Below are 19339 nucleotides of genomic sequence, written 5' to 3' on the forward strand. Positions count from 1 at the left end.
CAGGAGTAATAATGTATTACAGTTTACTTTTATTAAATATTTTCAATACTTGCTCAGGCAGACCAATTATGACTTTTTTTTCCAGAAATGTACAGTAAATGCAGATGAATTATATCCTATTTAGTAGTTAATGATGGTACATAGAAAACATTACTTTATTTTAAGTGCAATACTCAAGATGATGTGAAAACAAAGGGTTAGGGTTAGGCTTAAAACCCACCACTTCAAACAGTGTTTTTAATTGTTAATGATCAAGCTTTTCTTTGCTCCTCCTCATCATAAAGAGGATGTTAATGATGATCTAATTTTCCAGCATGAATTGTCAATGTTATGTACCAAGAATGATGAGTAGTTCATAAAGCAAGATTTTTAGGCAATTCTGTATCACAAGGTAGCTTTAACTGAACCTGAACTAAGTTACCATGGAAACCTATGCCTCCAAACTTGCAAGCCCAGGTGAGGCTAGTCTTCAGGTTTAGTTTTACTTCAGGCTTATTCACTGCTGCAATGTGTTCAACCAGACTTAAATACAGCATTTCATCCCCAACATCCCTGCTAAGCTCCCTGGTCAATATGTGCACATTGCACTGAACTCAGGAATACGTTTGATTATTTTAGGCTACATGAATATTTTAGAGAAAAGCCATTGAATCATTTTGGAACTTGACTGTTTCATTTTCATCATCTGCAAAGTAATAATAGAAACAAACACAAAATTGATTATTTTATTGAAAATATAAGAAATGGGTGTGGAAGCTTTTATGTTATTACTACCTACTGTATATACTACTGTGTGCTGTTACAAAGCTGTTAGACATACTTAGAACCAGTATGAAATGCTCATAACACAAAAAGCTTCTCTGTCTGGAGGGCCATAGCTGGAACTGGTTGTTAGAATAACACACACACACACACACACACACACACACACACACACACACACACACACACACACACACACACACAGTCTGTGTCATAAATTCATAGACATTGCCAAACTGGTTTGCTTGGTTAAGTGTCAACAGGCGGAGGATTCCATGTCAAAACACAGCAGTCACTTTTACACACATCATTGTGAGGGCTCATATGTGCTCTTTATTCAAATTATTATAATTATTTTATTATTGCGTGTGAATGTGTTATTGTGTGGATCACCAATAGGACTGATCGTTTACTATCAGCTGCCATCTCACTGTATGTGCACACTTAGCATAGTTCATTTCTCTGCCCTTGTTGACTGTTCCACTACATTTTTCATCTCTTTCTCAACTCTCAGTGAACTGGAGGACTATGTGGACCATTTGCAAAGAAGCTCCGCCTCCAGTCCCAGCCAGCTGTCAGTCACTCTGAGAGAAGTGGAGGAGGGAGCAGTCAACCTGCGGAGGGTCGGAGAAGCTCTGGCCATCCTCAAAGGTCAGTGGACTTGGGTGAATATGAAAAACAAACAATACAAATTTTACTGGGGGATTATATACAGTATTATGATATTACACACAATCCACATACAAACATACAGTCAAATTGTATCAGACTATTGGCTGGTTAAGGAATATATCTATATGCATTTGATCATTACTTGCATATCAGAATCAGAAATATTTTATTGATTGGTCGTGTTACAGTTTCTTACATTCTAGAATACACATATATATAAGCATGGAGAAATGATAAGAAATAAGAAGAAAATAAGAAATATGTAAAAATATGTGCATCATACTACGACAGCATAAATAAGAATGCTGAGAAATGGGATCTATAAATGTGTTAAGATGCAAGAATAGTATAAATAAGAAATATTAGTTGAAATATGTAGATGTAAATAGAAACTTATCAGACGGTGAGAAGCTCAGCCCTGAATCTGCTTTTTGACCTGACAGAAAATGTTTCTTATACCTCACCCTCAAAGTTTAGGAAACCAAGGAAGAACAAAATAGTTTTGGCCTCAGTCTGAACCCAGTAATCCCCAAACATGTCAGTTTGAAACTTGTGAATTTAAAGTTTGGCTCGGTTCACCCAAATTAGTGCAGTTTTCAACAGTTATTATAGGGACCATTTATTCAGTTGATAATAGTTCCACTGAAAACTGTTGATGTATGTGGATTATTTAGAGTAACTGGACATTGTTATAGGGAAGACATGTTGATATTTAATTGTTTAGTGTCATTTTTCAAAGGTGTGAGCATTACAAACTGATGATCTAATTGCTTTTTGGTTTTGTGTGGACTGTTTAGCATGATAAAAAAGAAAAATAATGATGAAAATATACACTAAGTAAAATTAGCCAGTATTCATTGAGAATGTTATGTGCCAATCAGGGCATCATTTAATGGTCGATATGAACAGGAGGAATGATTACAGCAACAAAAACATGTTTCAATGGATGGATTTGAAAAACTATGAATCTGTCCTTTAGTAACATGAAACATTTTATATTATGTTTTCAAGTAAATGAAAACACAAGTACAGTATAAACATCCAAATTACTCTTTTAAATATGCATTTACACTGACGATAACTCCTGAATGCCGCTCGTAAACACACTCTCCAGCACGCAAGTTTTCAGGAGGGGTGCCATGGAAACAAATCTCTATAAAGGGGTGTCACACTTTAAACATGTTTGGGAACCACTTCAAAGGACCACTGTTGGTTTAAAGCTGCATTAAACCTCAGTTTTTAGATCACACTGGAGGTGAAGTGATCCTCACTTACAATACACGGCATTATACAAAACAGGCAGCTAGGAGATATCTAAAGTAAATTGGGTCAGCTTTACTTAATTTAATGTCTATATATCATGATGAAGTGCATCATACTTGATGTTAAATTTATCTGGATGAATCACAGTGTTACTAGTTAAAGATTCTGGACTGCACTTTAGGCTGATTGGTTGGTTGAACATCTGGCTTGTTGTCATCAGTCTATAAAGCTGTTATTAAATTCATTATATGAGATTCAGACTATTTATCACAATCAGAGTTGGCGGAGTATGTTGACACAAGGAATTTAATCTCAGTAGCTTTCAAAATTCTTAAATACAGTGCAGAGAAATTTACATAAACCACCTGTCCTGTTAAGGCTGCAGGACCCCTGCATTTATTGTTAAATAATATGTGGTGATATGTAGAATTACAGTACGTTTTCACAGTGTTAAGGTCATTTTTAATTGACTCTACTGTCTGATTGTCTTCCAGGTGAGTTTCCAGAGCTGCAGGTGAAGATGCGTTCAGTACTGAAGCTGGAGGTGGAGGCGGTTCGTTTCTTGAAGGAGGAGCCTCATAAGATGGACTCCATGTTGAAGAGGGTCAAAGCCCTGACTGAAGCCCTTAGCTCCCTCCGCAGGTACAGATTCACTTCTCTGCCCTGTGCAGGAGTGCCAAAGAAGTGCTGGAGTGTAAATCAGGTGACGTGGAAAATAATCCTTATATAAGGCCAACTTTGTGATCAACAGGTGTGTGTCAGATTCAGCCCCCCCAGCCAGATCAGCACAAGTGGAGCCTCCAAAGGTCCTGGAGACAGACCAGGACCCTCTGAAGACCCAGAGCCCTCAGAGCTCCCCCAAACCTCAGCTTCGATCCTCGGTCAGACCCCCTCAGCCCACTCCCTCCTCCTCCTCTGGGAGTCAGTTTGAGGCGGGCCAGGTGGGCTCAGTCTCCCCCATCATGGCCCGCAGAATGAAGACCACAGCAGCCAGCGTGATCCAGCCCCCCCACCACCACCCCAGCCCCCCACTAACCCCCACTCATGGACGAGACTCACCAACTGTGGCCAAGGTACTGCTGCAGAAACACTTCCACAGATGATTGGTCCATTTGCTCATAATGACAACATGTAATTGAACAAAAACCTCGTGTATACAAAAGCAGGCGTTTTGGGAAGCAGTATATGGTGTTGACCGTAACAAATGTTGTTGTTGTGAAGGTGAGTCCTCGCAGCAGAGAGGGCAGCCCTGCCCTGCAGAAGAGACCCAGTCCTCTGCAGTCTGATGGAGTCTGCATTTCAACAGAAAGCAGCCAGTCTGCACCAGCATCAACACAGGAGAGTCTCACTGACAAGACCACCATAACACACACACATCCTGAGGTCAGTGTTGATTACATCTACTGACATATATCAAATGTTAAATATCTTCAGAAATGTCCCATCCCTTTTAGTTGTGATTTATTATTAGCTTTAGAACTATAGCTCAGTGCCACAGAAACCATACTGACACAAAAGGCCCATAGTCATTGGTTTGTGTGTGATTTTCACACACAAAACACCCAGATTATTTTCAAGGAGATGATTGGTTTAACAGATTTCTCCTGAATTACATCTAAAACAATTAATGATAAACAGATTAGTTGATCAACAGAATAAACAGAAAACAGAAAAAGCCATGTATTCTCTTATTCCATCTTTTCTTTGTGTTATATGATAGTAAAGTGAATATCTTTGGGTTATAGTAATCTGGTGGCAGACATCACAAAGGGTTTTAGGAAAATGAAAACGGCATGTTTTACTATTATAGGTCATTCTATAAACCAACAACTATTCGATTATCATCATTCCAGATTTAGTCTGGATTATACTCTCCCACATATACAAAAGCTGCTGTGTATCCTACTGACGCTGGAATGTTGCTTGTGGTCATAGAAAGTGAAAAGAACAAAGGATTATGGCTGATAATCCCTATCACATTCCCTCCTAGTTAGTACATTTCTTAAAAATCAAACATAAAAATCCTGGATCTTTTCCCTCCTCATACAGTATTCAACAGTAATATCCATAGCACCACCATGTGGATAGTTGTAATTCAGTTGACATTTGGCTCTGAACTCCTCAGTCTGACATGTCGATACTGCTCCCTGTGCAGGCTAGGCTCATTTCTACTTGACTAGCTTTGGACTACCCCATAATCAGGTTTGATTACTTCTCACCAATATGAATAGTTGTGTTGTTGTGTAGTGTTGTAGTCTTATGGGACAGTTCTCTTTGACTTATTTGTTAAACCAACCAGACTTGTTTAAATGTGTCAATTTAAACCAGTCAGATGAAAAGACATGAAATGTACAAAGCTGTGGACATAAAAAGTATTTCTGGCAGCAGGATGTGTGTGTTCATGGTCATTGTTGGTTTGGTCAGCATATGGGATTTGTTGACAAGAAGATAAATATAGAACATCAAATAAAATATAGAATATTAGCCTTATCTTTTCATCATGAGCAGTTTAATCTGTGATGTCTTGGTTATAAACAATTTGATTGTGAAGCAGTTCCTCACTACATGATGATTGAAGCAACAGTTGTATGTGACTTACTTTCACTTTTAAACCATATTTAGTCCAGTTTTGAAGCAGACATGTAATCAGTAATTACACTGTGACTCACCAGGTGGAGTGTGATTACTGGATCAGTGGTTCATTGCTGTTCAGTAGCCAAGATTTCTCTTTTAAAATCATGCTTTAGGACTTGAATTTTGAACCAAATGCCCACCTGTGTGTGCCCTCCACAGACCACAGAGAGAGAAGCTCCAGAGGGCAGTCTGACTCTAGAAACCAGCAGTATGACCCAGCCCGGCACCAGCCAAGCCCACCAGCCCACCAGCTCTGACGCCAGTCAGCCTTCACCCCCAAACACCAGCACCACCAGCACAGATGTTGACCAGGTCCTTCAGGAGGCCCAGGCCAGCCTGATGAACTCCATCCCTGATTTGGATGTGTCAGATACCAGAGAGGGTCCCTCTGATTCGACCTCAGGGCAGACAAACCCCTCTGCAGCAAAGTCGGAGCAGGAGACACCTCTGGACCTCACACTGCAAGGTTGACCTGTTATAACCTAAACTCATGGCAAACATATACCCCAAAATCATTGCATAGATAAATAGTTTTACAGCTCAGTACTGTTCAATGTGTATTTAGTGTTTTAATGCCAAGAAACACCACTATAGCACTTACAGCAGGACACACAGTAGAGTAGAGTGAATTTAAGACATTGAAAATGTATTAACAATGACACAGATTAACACTGAGATCATTTACAGTATGAAACAGTTCAGATTTGTTATTATGTTATTTTGATAAAGTCTTTTTAAATACTGGTCAGTATGATTAAGACACAATGAAATTACAGGATTAGGAGACACAATATGAATAATAATATGTAATATGAATTACAGAGATGAGACTTCTGTAGAAGTGTTTTTCATGGTGTGTGTGGAAACCCACACACACCATATAAACCCAAACACTGTTTCTGTATTTCTAAGTTAAAGCTGTGCTGCTTTTGTACTGCAGCTCCACTGGAGCAGCAGGCTGCCTTGTATGACACCCAGGAACACAAAGCCCCCAAGCTGAGAGATGAAGTAGACTCCACCCTACTGAAACCTCCAGACACAGGTAAGAATAGACTTTGATCAACACAACCTGAACCCTTCTGTTGTTGTTGTTCTTGTTGTTGTTGTTTTGTAGCTGATTTTTGATCTATATCCACTATTTATCAGGATGTATGAAAGCATGAACAAAATACTGACATAACTTTAATTAATACTTGAAATGAGATGCAATGAACTAAGAATGGAAAATAGAGCAAACTTTATATAGTCCACAAAAAATGAATTGATCAGCCCTAATATGCACAGAAAGCAAAGGCTTTTATTAATTGTAATCTATATTTTGAATAATTAGATTATTTCATATTTTTAATACGTTATTACATTAAAGGATGAGTTCATAATTTTTCATGTCAGTCTTAAAACAACAGTCAGGAGCCCAGAGGAACATTGAAACATGTTTTTCTTGCTGTAATCATTCCTCCTGTTCATACTGACCATTAGAAGATCCCTTCATAATGACCTTACAATGGAAGTGATGGAGGACAAAAGGAAAACTTCTTTCACTCTTCATATGGACACTTGACTGCTGTTTTAAGACACACTTGAAAAACTGTGAACCTGTCCTTTAATTACTGTGACGTTTTAATATCAGTTATTTACTAAATCCATGACTGTTTTCAGCTGCAGCAGCCACCTCTGAGCTTCCTGCAGCAGCTGTAGAGCCTCCTTCACCAGCTGCTCCCTCTACTGCTCCCTCAGCTTCTTCATCAGCTTCTCCATCAGCTTCTCCCAGCACAGAGCGGAGCAGTCGGCCTCAGGTGGAGAAACCCCGCCGCTCCAGTGTGGACAAGGAGATAAAGCAGAGTCCAGACAGGGCTGGCAAGTCCTCTCCTCCTCCTCCTCCTCCTCCACGGAGGTCAGTTCATCAGCGTGGGTCAGCTGTTGACCTGGCTTTAAAGCACCTAAAAACCATCAATCACCTCTATTGCGTTATTATATTGTTATTCTTCTTATTATTATCATCCAAGGTTCCATGCTGTCAGTTCAGGTCTTACCACAGGAAGGTCAGGAGAGGTGATCTTCACCACCAGGAAAGAGCCTGTAGGAGCACAGGTATATGCGTGTGTGTGTGTGTGTGTGTGTAAACACATGTATGGGCATAAATAAAAACATTGTGTCTAAATTTGGAATATAATCATTTTTACAAACAGCTGCAAAATATGTATCCCATGTCATAACTTGCAGGTCATTTTTCTGAAAAAGACTGAAATAGATCTGAATCTTTTTTGTTCACCATATTTTGTCAGAGTTTGGCGCTCCATGTCTTTCATAGACATGGTATACTGTATGCAGAAGAAGTTTAATATCCATTAAAATACAATAGATGTTGTTCCTCACAGGAACAGGTAATAATGAAATAAATAGATAAAACATAGGACACAAAAACGTAAAGTAAAAGAGACCTGAATTAGTTCAAATAAGGATAAATAAAGAACAATATTAGTAATAGGAATGGAACCCATTAACAATTTAATAACTGTCACATCCATAACTAAAATATCATGACTTATAGATTTTATTTAATTTTTTTGCCCATGAAAACAAACGTTGCTCTGAAACTGTATATTAAACAGAACATAAATCAAAGCCACAATGAAATCTTTCAACTAATAAATACTAGCTTAAATTCACATGAATTTCATGTTTATAATATTCCTTTGGGACAGTGAGTATTTAGTTTGAAATATGCCACTTAATGTAGTATTTCTTTAAATGATCGGAATGTTATTAACATCATTCATTTATGTGTCAACTATGGGTCGACTACATGATGTGAGTTTAAATTAATTGATAAACTTTAGTTTAAATATATATCATTAAAAATATTTGTCTGGATATGATGATTTTTAGAAGTGACATACCATCCCAGCCCCAGTTAACAGTATAGTTTACTTCCCAACATCTCCTTCACTAAGCATGTGTAAATAAGTGACTGAGTCCTCCACAGACTTTGATAAAGTTAAGATAAAGGCTAAAGGCTGTTAACCTGACGTGCCAGAATGTTTGTTACACAGAAGCATCTGAGAAGTCATCCATGGTAACCTTTTGGAAAAGGGCGGGCACTTTCAAAAAAATACTTGCCAGGTGATCGGACGAACTGTCTATCACCGTTTTACCTTGCGAGGCAGCTGGATTCGTGACGCTGATTGGTCCGAACCATACAAGTGCATAACTTGAAGCCATTAACACAAAAACAAAAGTTAATACTTTCTATGCTTTGCTTTCATTTTACTACTCTGTGGAAGGATGCGGGTGCAAATGAGCCGCCTGTGGTTCCTCAGCCCAAACCCCCCAGACAGCCACCAGAGGTTAAACCCAAACCCCAGATATGTCCTCCTGCAACTCTGGCTGCTTCCACCTCTGCCCCTGCCACAGCTTCAGCACAGAGGGAAGAGGAAGATGAAGAGGAGGAAGAAGAAGAGGACAATAAATTCATGAAAGAACTGCAGGTATGTTTGATAATTTACTGTTTCTTTAAACTCTCTCAGAGCAATTATAGAACTAATTTTAGAGAAATACATTAGTCATATTGGCCTTTTATGAGAAATACAACCTGCCAGTGAGGTGCATTGCTGATTTGATGAATATGATGCAGTTTAATACATATTATAGGACTGGTCAATGCTACAGTGCGTGTGTACACAACTCTGCATTAATAAAAGGTGTTAACCACCCATTACATCCTCATGCCTCCAACCCTACCTCTGCTTCCATCACTTTTTCCTTTACCGTGGACCCTCTGCCCCTCTCACCCAGGTGTTTCAGAAATGCACAATGAAGGAAGTAAGGAGCAGAGGTGTACTTGAACTCTCAGTCTCTGAGCTTCAGAGCAGAGAAATTGATCCTGAGGTAAAAAAAAAAAAAAAAGACATAAAACCCACTAACAGCACTAACCATTAACTACTCAACAACTGATCTTTTAACTCAGACATTAAAAATTGGCTCATCAAAGTGTTAAATGCACCTTTAAAACAATAAATCAGTCTGCTGACTTTTATTGTGATTGGATCTTACATTACGGTGTTCAGACAAAGCACAACTGTGTTCAGCAGATACATTTTTGTTTACTGCGACATAAAAAAATCAGTTTTAATCTACAGTGAGTTAAAAATGTGAATCTGCATTAACCAACTCTAACTAAACTAAACATATAATCTCTAGTGATGTTCACAATTAATTGATTCATTCAAATACATGTGGAGCTAGCTTAACCTTCAGTTTACTGTAAATGTAAAGATTGATGGAGCTGTTGTTGTGTAATTCAACTTGATGATAAATGATCTTTCCATTATAATTAACATGAACTAGTCGTATAAGTTATATAACATGTGCATTCCTTATCTCAAAAACACCACTTCTCACCTAATTTGTGGTTTGCAGTGAACATTTTTTATGCTTCTAACTCACAACAGCTGAAAATTCTGGAGTGTGGATTAACATCACTCAGGCCTGTGTATTGACTGATGACTGTTGCTGAGATAAACTGGTTTACACTGTGCATGTTTTCCAAGTACAACACTAACTAAACAGAATATTCTCCACATTTAACTGCTTTATGTTTTATTACTTTAATCTTAATTCATTAATTCAGCAGTGTTCTGGTGGCCCAATTGGCTAACGTGTGTATTGTTACTGTGTTGATCAGGATTTATATCCAGTCAAACAGACATCACATCATCTGCTCCTCTCTCTTCATCTTTCCTTTCTCTTTGAACTGTCCGATGAAGGTGATCCTTTGAAAGGATAATCCTAATAATCCTAGTTTATTACAACATGGGTCTTATATTAATAGTTGTGACATCATTTCTATCAGTAATAATATTATTATAGATGCTGAAGTTATCACTTAGATCTAGGAGCACTTTGACATCACTTAAAAAATACAGACGGGTCAAAACATGGTATCTGATGCTATGTGATGTGATTGCACCATAAAGGTAAGTATGGTAGGTCAGAGTTGAACCAGGATGACAAACCAGTGATGCATGTTTACAACAGGAAGTTTCACCTTCATTTTCTTCACCAGATAAGTTTGACACATTTCCAACCTGATCTGTCCAGTCTGACATAAACTAAAATAATAAGACCCATGTTGTAATAAATCAGACTTGTCCTTTAACAAATAATACGATGATCACATCTATGTCTGGTGTTTACATTTGAATGAATATGAGATACAGTATGTATCATGAGAGCATCTTGAGGATGCCCTCATTAACAAGAAAACACTTTTAATCTTAGAGATTTTTTTTTTTTAAAAAAAGTCTTAAACTCTGTGGGATGCTTTTGCACTTGTTGACTTATTCTTGTAGAATGCATCCTGTTTAGATGTGGTTTTACTGACAGAATCAGAGGTGAAACTCAAGTGGTACTTCCTTCCTCTAACCTCCATGCCTCTGTTCTGGAAAACTTAGTAGCCATGGGTTGTAAGGGGAACTCCTCTGTCACTCTCCTGAATGTCTTTCCTCTTGGCAGTGTCTCTGCTGGATCTTCAGCCGTGCGGATTGTACATACTCTATATCTTTATACTGTTCTAGATGAATAAAGTCACTTGTGTTCTCCACCCTGCTTTGGCTGCTCAAATTTTTCCTTTATTTTTAACTGGGATGGATTGCACTTTGCTTGACTTCAGCCTCAAAGTGACACAAACACACCCACATGCTTATATACATACCTCCACATTAACACAAGTTCACAATAATGCATACAAGAACACACACACACACACACACTTACACATAGACACGGACATGCTCTCTATTCATCAGTATGCACTGTTCCACCAATCAGATTCAGCTCTGGACAGACAATCCATTGTTTAAGTCAGACATCAGCAGCAGCAGGGCTCCACCACAGAGTCCAGAGGTAAGCCTCTAATCTCTCTCATCAACTCCCAGTCAAAAGTAACAGGCTGGGCTTTAGGGATGTATCTCTCTCCTGTTTGCCATTGGAACTCATGTGTAAGCAGATCTCCCTTAATTAAAACACCATTTCAGCTCATTACAATAACTGAGATCTCTATCTGAAGTAAATTTAATGCCATGGAGATTGGCCGGAGTGAAAACCTGTGAACTCTTGGCCCCCATGGTGAATTATGTCTAAATCTGTATGCTAACAATAGAGAAACTGTCTGTCAAAAGCCTATCTCCTCAGTGAATCTGCTACCAGTAGAAGTTTAATGACTATGATGACTTCAGTGCAACTGCACTTGCAGTTACTACTTGTGGCTAGTCAAATGTGTATTTATTCATGCAGGTACTGCAATTGCTAGCCAGCACCTGCAAAGAATTGAAAGATGTGTGTGTGCCTGGTGGAGATTGACTGTTTTCACCCATTTTTTTGGTTGTTTGTTTGTTTTTGTTTTTTTAAAAATTGTAGTTTATTTTAATGGACGGGATCTAAATCGAGTCATGTGCCCAAATGAACACTGAAATAGATTTTTCTTGTTGTAATCATTCCTCCTGTTCATACTGACCATTAGAAGATCCCTTCATAATACACTTACAGTGTAAGTGATGGGGACAAAATCCACAGTCCTCCCTCTGTACAATGATGTATTTAAAAATGTATCTGAAGCTAATATGAAGTTTCTTTAAACATTACAGTCTTTTTAGTGCCAAAGTCCCTCTTTTTGTTACTATACTTCCACCGCAGCTCAACAGGGAAACAGAGTAGAAACACAAAGAGGGAATTTTATGCTAAAAAGACTGTAAATGTGGCAGTTATCCACTTGATGACTAACTCAGACTGCTGAAGCCTCATATAAGCTTCACATCAACCTTTAAATGCATTTTTGCACTAAATGACTATGTGGACACACTGTGGATTTTGGCCTCCATCACTTACATTGAAAGCACATTTGAAGGATCTTTTAATATCCAGTATGAACAGGAGGAATGATTACAGTGAGGAAAACCTCTTTCACTGTTCATATGGACACCTTATCTGATATTATTACAAGAGGAGGCACTTTAAAATGAGTCATGGGTATAGTTAAGTGATTTATGCTAGTAGTGTATATGAATACTGGATTACATGAACATGGAATTTAAAAGACTAAATTTTTGTATTAATTTCCTTATTAATTCTTTGGTCTTACCTTTTCAACTTTTAGGTGACTGCAGATCCATCAAATGGTAACAATTTGCTAGGTGAAAATAAGCGATTGAACAGACAAAAAAATGCACGTCCAGCATGTGGAGGCATCTGGCAAGTGGCCAGTCAGAGTCCTCCTGTGTTTTTAACATCTGACAAGTCAGCTCCTCAGCCAAGAACTACTGATGGCTGCTCTGATAAAAGTATGACAGCCGTTGGAGTGGAAGAAGGCGGTGACGCTGGGGAAATCAATGTGGCTCCTGATCAGAAGGTTAAACAAGGGTCTATGTTAAACTATGTACCACTAGAAAAGATGGCGGTACCCCCACCTGGAAATGACAATACCCTTAACACTATGTGTTCTGATCAGAAAAACATAGAACAAGAACAAGTGTATTCCCCAACCACAGCAGAGAAGAAGGTCAAGTTTACAACAATTGTCACTCTTCAAAAAGAAGACTCTGAAACAACTGACATTGCAAGTCCTGACCAGACAAAAGAAAAGGTTGTCAAACGGATACTGGCTGAGAGGAAGTCAAATTTGAGAGTAGTTGTAACTTTACAAAAAGAAAACACCCCTGAGAATTGCCCAATAGAATCATCACCAGAGTCCCAGCTGGATAAGTCCATGAGCTCAGATCAGGGGTGTGCTTCTTCTCCTGTCCTAAAACCTAAGCCCTTTTCACCTAACTTGCCTTACAGCCACAGCAGCAAACAGCAGATCCAGGAGGCAAAAGTGCAGTTATCCAGAGGCCGAGCAGAATACACAGAAGAAGGAGGTAGCCTGAGCCCTGATCTTTGGGATGATGAGGGACCTCCCCCTCCACCACCACCGAAAATTGCCCCTCACATCTCAAAGACCAGAGTCAGGACACAATCCAAAGAGGAAGACCTAGCCAAAATGAGGGACTCTGACATACAGACAGTAGATGGGGATGATACTGGTGAGTCCACTTATCTGGCACATGAGAACCAAGGTTTCAAGGACAATGATGACTCCAACAAGAAGCCTATCATTGTTATCTTGAATGACCCTGTGGACATTCAGTCAGCCTATAAGCGTCTGTCTACCATCTTTGAATATGAGGAGGATCTTGATGGAATTCTTTCTCTAGAGAGTATTGTGGATGAAGAGGAGACAAAGCAGGGAGAAGAGGAACAGGACAGGAGAAAAATTTGCATCATTGAAACAAATTCAGGCTTCAGCCTGAAAGACATTACAGGAAATGGTCAAAATTCTGTACATATGCAGCAACGCAGACCTCCAGCAGACAATGGCTCAATTCCTGACAACCAAGACCAGGGTAAACCAGACTCGTTCAAAAAGACAGAGACCAAAGGGAAATTCAAATTTAAGTTCCCCAAAAATAAACTGGCTGCAATTAGCCAGGCCATTCGAACAGGAATGACCAAAACAGGAAAGAAGACTCTTGAGGTTGTTGTCTATGAGGAAGAGGAGGAGATTGCATCAGACAGCAGGCCAGTGGAATATACCAAGAAGCAAACCAAGGAATCCAAGAGATTTGAGATCAACAGTGCCAAACTATTAGACTTGGATAAAGGCAATGCCTGTGACAGAGACATCCAGGTATCCTCTCCCATTGATATCAGACACTCCAAGTCACATAGCCGGGTAGAGGAGCTCTGCAAGAGCACATTTGACGCGATGGACAGTCTAGAAGAATCCATTAAACAGTTAGAAATAAGCGTGGACAGTGCTGCTGCCCCTTCTTCCCCCTCCTTCACTGCATGTTCATCTCCTCTGTCCCCTGATTCTTCCTTTGACTCCAATGACAGAGCTCAGCTTAAAAGCAAGGTCAAACAAGAAAGGGAGAGAAGTCTGTCCAAGAGGCCAGCCCCTCAGATCCCCAAGGGCCCAAATCCACCACAGAGTAAGAGGGCCAAACCACAGCCTCCACACAACACCATGAAAACCTCCACCAAGAAACAGGTCTGAAGTTCCTCTCCCTGCATAGCTGGCTTGCTTCAGTGGTGCTAGGCTGGTGCTGAGCTCTTTACTCTGACTGTCTGACAGTCCAGATGTGTTGTGTCCTTCCTTCCTTCCATCCTTCCTTCCTTCCCTCCTCATTTTGTGTCTTCAAGCAAACTCAGATGAATTCTTTCCATTATCTTATATTTGTCAGTGTAGCCCAAGGGCATAATTTCCACTGGGAATGGGGGGGGGACTGGGAATCACCCTCACTTTTTCACCTATTTCAGCTAATGATGATGACTGGTAGATCCCACTACTCATGTACATTATTCCTCCATGTGCAACTGTGGTTCAAGAACTTGGAATGTAATATTTGATTTGCTTATTGATGTTCTTTTGCTGATTGACTAAAGCTTTCATTGCTTTTTGTCTGAATTTTGGAATTTCTAAAAAGAAGGGACACCTGCACACTGTCTTCACTTGCTCAATAAAAATACTTTAATATATACAACATTTCGGTCAGCAACCTTCTTCAGATATATGCTGACAAATAGAAATAAAATATATACAAAAGGCAGGGTTCACAGTGACCAATTAGCATTTATTTAGTGGCAATAGGCTCATTTAACCTCAGTCACATACAAATCTGTATGGTATATCTAGGAATTATTAAAAATACGAATTCTGGTTTTGCTTCCTGGTGGATGGCTGCTTAGACTGAGGGCTCCCAGCACCACTGTGTAATTTACTTGTTTTACTTTACTTAATCTGCGGGTTACTGACATACATACTACTACTAATTTTGATTTTCACCTAATATGTTCCTGTGACCAACCAGCACCTGATTGAAAGTACTGGCTGTGCATGGGGAGTTCTGTTCACGGAGACAGGCCAGCAAGACAAAGAGCATTGAACACGCTAGCGACACAGACAGTAACAAAGATTGCGCCTGGTAAATGAGCCAGGATGCACCTTAAAAAACTCCAAAATAGGGTGGATCATGGAGGCTTAGGGATAACAAACCTACTCCTGTATCATTATGCCTTTTGCCTACAGCACTTGGCACAGTTGTCTCTCCCCCCCGAGCAGGTACCCACATGGTGCACTGTAGAAGCACATGCTTTCCCCGCTCCTCCCTTGGTTACCTATCTTTCTGCCTCCCCAAAGTGCTCAGTCTCATCCTGTAATGTCATGCCTTAAGGGAGTTTGGAAGAAGACCACAAAGATCCTCAATCTTGACCCCTTCTTGAACTCGACCTCTAGCATATGGTACAATCCCGGCCGTCTTACTTGTTGTCTACTTGTTGCACAAGTTGCAAATTCATAGTTTGCTGAAATCAATTTTTAAAACCCCCTCGGCCCCTCAAAATGTAGAGACCCCTCTTTCATTATCTCAAGCTACAGAGGGGTCATGAAGCATCACTTTACTACTATGTGCTATTACAAAAACATAGCATCGGTTTCCTGAAAATTGTACAGGAAACAGATTTTGGAATTACTCTTACAGATAAAGAATGGGTTGACACCCCACGTAATTCAAAGTACATGTCACGTGATATGCGCACTAGGTTAATTCAATTTAAGATTATTAGCAGAATGTATTGGATGCCCTCTAGATTGTATGGGGCTAAGCTTAAAGGTGACCCCCGGTGCTGGAAGTGCCCTGACGAAGGTAAATTAATTCATATCTCGTGGTACTTCTGGATTTCAGTTCAAGATTGTATCCAGAGAATCACCGGTCAGGCAGTGCCCTTTTGCATTTGTTTATTGCTGTTGGGGCACCTGTCCATCCTGAAAGGCACTATTCCTTCTGGGTCCAGACCACTATGTTGGGAAAGGTCAATCATAAAAGAAAATATTAAAAATGTAATGGAAATATTAAAATCACATTTATCAGTGCAATAGTAATCTGAGTCAGTCAATAATATTATCAATAAACACTGGCAAACATTAAGGAAATATAGAAAATGTAGAAAAAATTAAGTTAGGTAGACTACATTACATAAATTTATGACATTACATCAAAGTCACAAGGATCAACTCATCCATATCAGGTCAGGCAGGAGTTTAAGGGAAGTGCCTCAGAGTAGAGAGAATAAGAATATAGGGTAACATCAGGGAAAAGCCATCATATAGGTCTACATTATTACATAAAGTAATAGTTCATCATTCACTATAAGGAAATATAGAAAAAAGTAAGTAAGTAGGTAGACTAAATTGCATAAATTTATGACATTACATCAAAGTCACGAGGATCAACTCATCCATATTGCATCAGACAGGAGTTTAACTTTTTTTAGTCATCCACACATGGAAAAAGTTCACTATCAAAAGTATGATCACTTGTGCATCTATCAATGTGGTATACTTGATAGGTTGTCTCTGTGGACCGGCGTATGTAGGCAAAATGTCTATACAATTTAAGCAGAGGTTCAGTGAACATAAAAATTTAATCTGTAGAGATGATTGGGATTATCCCGTTGCAGATCATTGTAATGACTTTAGCCACGACATTTCCACATTTCGTGTCACTGGTATATAAAAAGTGTACCTGCCCAAGAGAGGGGGTAAACATGATCTTCTGCTTAAGCAGTGTGAAGCCTGGATACACACATTACAAACTCTCACCCCCAATGATGAACTATTACTTAATGTGATGTTATCATGTAGGCCTACATGATGGCCTGTCCCTTATGTTGCCTTATTCTCTCCAGGCAGTCTACCTACTTACTTTTTTCTATATTTTCTATATTTACTTAATGTTTGCTAGTGTTTATTGATCATATTATTGACTGACTCAGATTACTATTGAGCTGATAAATGTGATTTTAATATTTCCATTACATTTTTAATATTTTCTATATATATATATATATTTGTATCTGATTGAGGTCAAATGATGCCCTCTGAATTGTAGGAGTTCACAAGGTGTAGCCTATTGCCACTAATGAAATGTTCACTGTGGACCCCGCCTTTTGTATATAAAGATATTTATTTCCATTTGTCAGCATATACCTGAAAAAGGTCATTGACTGAAACGTATATATTACAGTATCTTTGTTGAGCAAGTGAAAACAGTGTGTGGGTGTCCCTTCGTCTTTTTAGTATGTGGCTACTCCACTAGCGCACCTGTCACAAAGACTACACAGGTGTGCAAGAGATTTTTGATAATGTTGGAATTCGTTGACACAAATATTATATCTGCTCTGTTTTTCAGTAATCGTATAGTTCCACACATAAATCCCAGCCAGTCTGCAGTAACAAACTGCTTTTTTTCCCTCTACCTCTTGTTCATGAATGTCCTCTCCAGACATCCAGCAGCAGCTCCAGCTCCTCTGCTCAGCGATCCCACACCAAGTCTCGCCACTCATCCTCCTCTGGCTCTCCAGAGAAGACAACCAAGGGCCAGCAGCAGGCCACCCAGAAGCAGCCCAGCCAGGTAAATTTACCCTGAAGAGAGCTTCTCTGGATTAGCACAGACAGAATAGAAAATATTACTGCACCATGCTCCAACAAATGATGATTTGTATTGCTCAAATAACAGGCCAGACAACCGTGACTTTTGTTGTCATGTATCGGTACATTCAGAAAGTTAGTAGTAACAAAAACAAATAAACAGATTTACCCTCTGTGTCCTTAGAAACAGTACATGAAACATGAAAGTAGCTTTATGCTGTAGCTACAGTTAATTCATTCAGTCCCATCTTGTTGGGCAAACAAGAGAACCAGTGTCTCAAAATCACCTGTAAATGTTGACATTGAGGATTTAAGGAGGTTGTAGTGCAACTCTCCTGTATTATTCATTTTAAGTACTTTATCTTGTTATAGGTAAGCAGATTAGAGCAATCAGCTCAGATGAGAGGGAACTAGATACCATCAGTTTTCTCTTTTTTAGACTAGAACAACTCTTGAACAACAATAGAACAGTCTTTTGAAAGTGTCACATGTATTAATAATAATGTCAATAGCTTGGAAAGAGTGATAGTATTTTTTAGAGATGTGTTTAAATGTGCTGATGTCATTTGTGTGGTGTCAGTCAGTGTTATTTTGTTTAAGCTGTGGGTCTTCCTATTCTGTTTGTGGCTGTGTTCACTTTCCTCTGCACCCTGATACCCTTCCTTCAAGATACACTTCCTGATTTTCTTATAGCACCCATTAGTTCCCCCAAGTTTCCTGTTAGAGTTTTGTGACTCACGGAGTTCACAGTAAAGACTCTAAATCAGGGAGTGTATCGTAAACCTACATGTCCACTGCAGACAGCCATTCTTCATCTGGCAGTGAGTTGTGGAAATATCGTTTGAGTATCAAAACCTCTTCGACACATAGAAGCCATAATGTTATATTACAAATATGAATAATCCAGTTGAAACGTCATTGATTACCCTCATATTTATGTTATGAAAGAGTTTGTCATCCTGTAAGTACTGCATGTACTTTGCAAATAATTCCATATTATGTCTTTTGATATTTTCTAAAACTAGCAGTAAACTGATCCTGATAAATTAAAGGAAAATAGTACTGAATTTTGTCAATCATGTGTTACTACTGTGTCTTCGGCCAGTTTAGTATAAGTATAAATTAATATTCATCCAGAAGTCTCACTGAAAAGGTTGTCTGGTATATGAACATGATTTTAGCTGCACCCCTGGATGGCAGACTCAGGGTGTGGTCCAGACAACATGAGGTGATGCGTCCACTGTGTACTGTTTCTGTACAGGTTAGTGGACCAATAATAGTAGCCTATCATACATGTTGTTGATTGTCTCAGACTGGATTATAGAAAAAAACAACAACAATCATTTTTATATAATATTTGTATAACACTTGTCATACAGGAAACGCAGCTCAAAGTTCTTTACAACAAAGAAATTACATGTACCAAGTGCTTCACATGAAAAAACATCTAACCCTACCCTACATATAATCCTAACCCTAATCTTA

General features: G+C 39.1%; 1 protein-coding gene across 3 annotated transcripts in view; it reads left to right on the top strand.

The window, feature by feature from the left end:
- The window catches only part of si:ch211-207d6.2 (sickle tail protein), a 115745-nt gene that overhangs the window by 89168 nt on the left and 7238 nt on the right, over nucleotides 1-19339 (top strand). For 2 of the 3 annotated variants that reach the window (XM_044368571.1, XM_044368574.1), the window contains 10 exons: nucleotides 1277-1413; nucleotides 3192-3339; nucleotides 3449-3770; nucleotides 3919-4080; nucleotides 5491-5797; nucleotides 6272-6373; nucleotides 6991-7225; nucleotides 7338-7422; nucleotides 8616-8819; nucleotides 17709-17837. In XM_044368571.1, coding sequence (XP_044224506.1) covers nucleotides 1277-1413; nucleotides 3192-3339; nucleotides 3449-3770; nucleotides 3919-4080; nucleotides 5491-5797; nucleotides 6272-6373; nucleotides 6991-7225; nucleotides 7338-7422; nucleotides 8616-8819; nucleotides 17709-17837 — 1831 coding nt within the window. Of the gene's footprint in view, nucleotides 1-1276; nucleotides 1414-3191; nucleotides 3340-3448; nucleotides 3771-3918; nucleotides 4081-5490; nucleotides 5798-6271; nucleotides 6374-6990; nucleotides 7226-7337; nucleotides 7423-8615; nucleotides 8820-9126; nucleotides 10934-17708; nucleotides 17838-19339 lie in introns of those variants that run through there. The other variant, XM_044368572.1, reaches the window with a different exon arrangement.

This window comes from Thunnus albacares, chromosome 12, assembly GCF_914725855.1.
Source record: "Thunnus albacares chromosome 12, fThuAlb1.1, whole genome shotgun sequence".
Lineage (NCBI taxonomy): Eukaryota > Metazoa > Chordata > Actinopteri > Scombriformes > Scombridae > Thunnus > Thunnus albacares.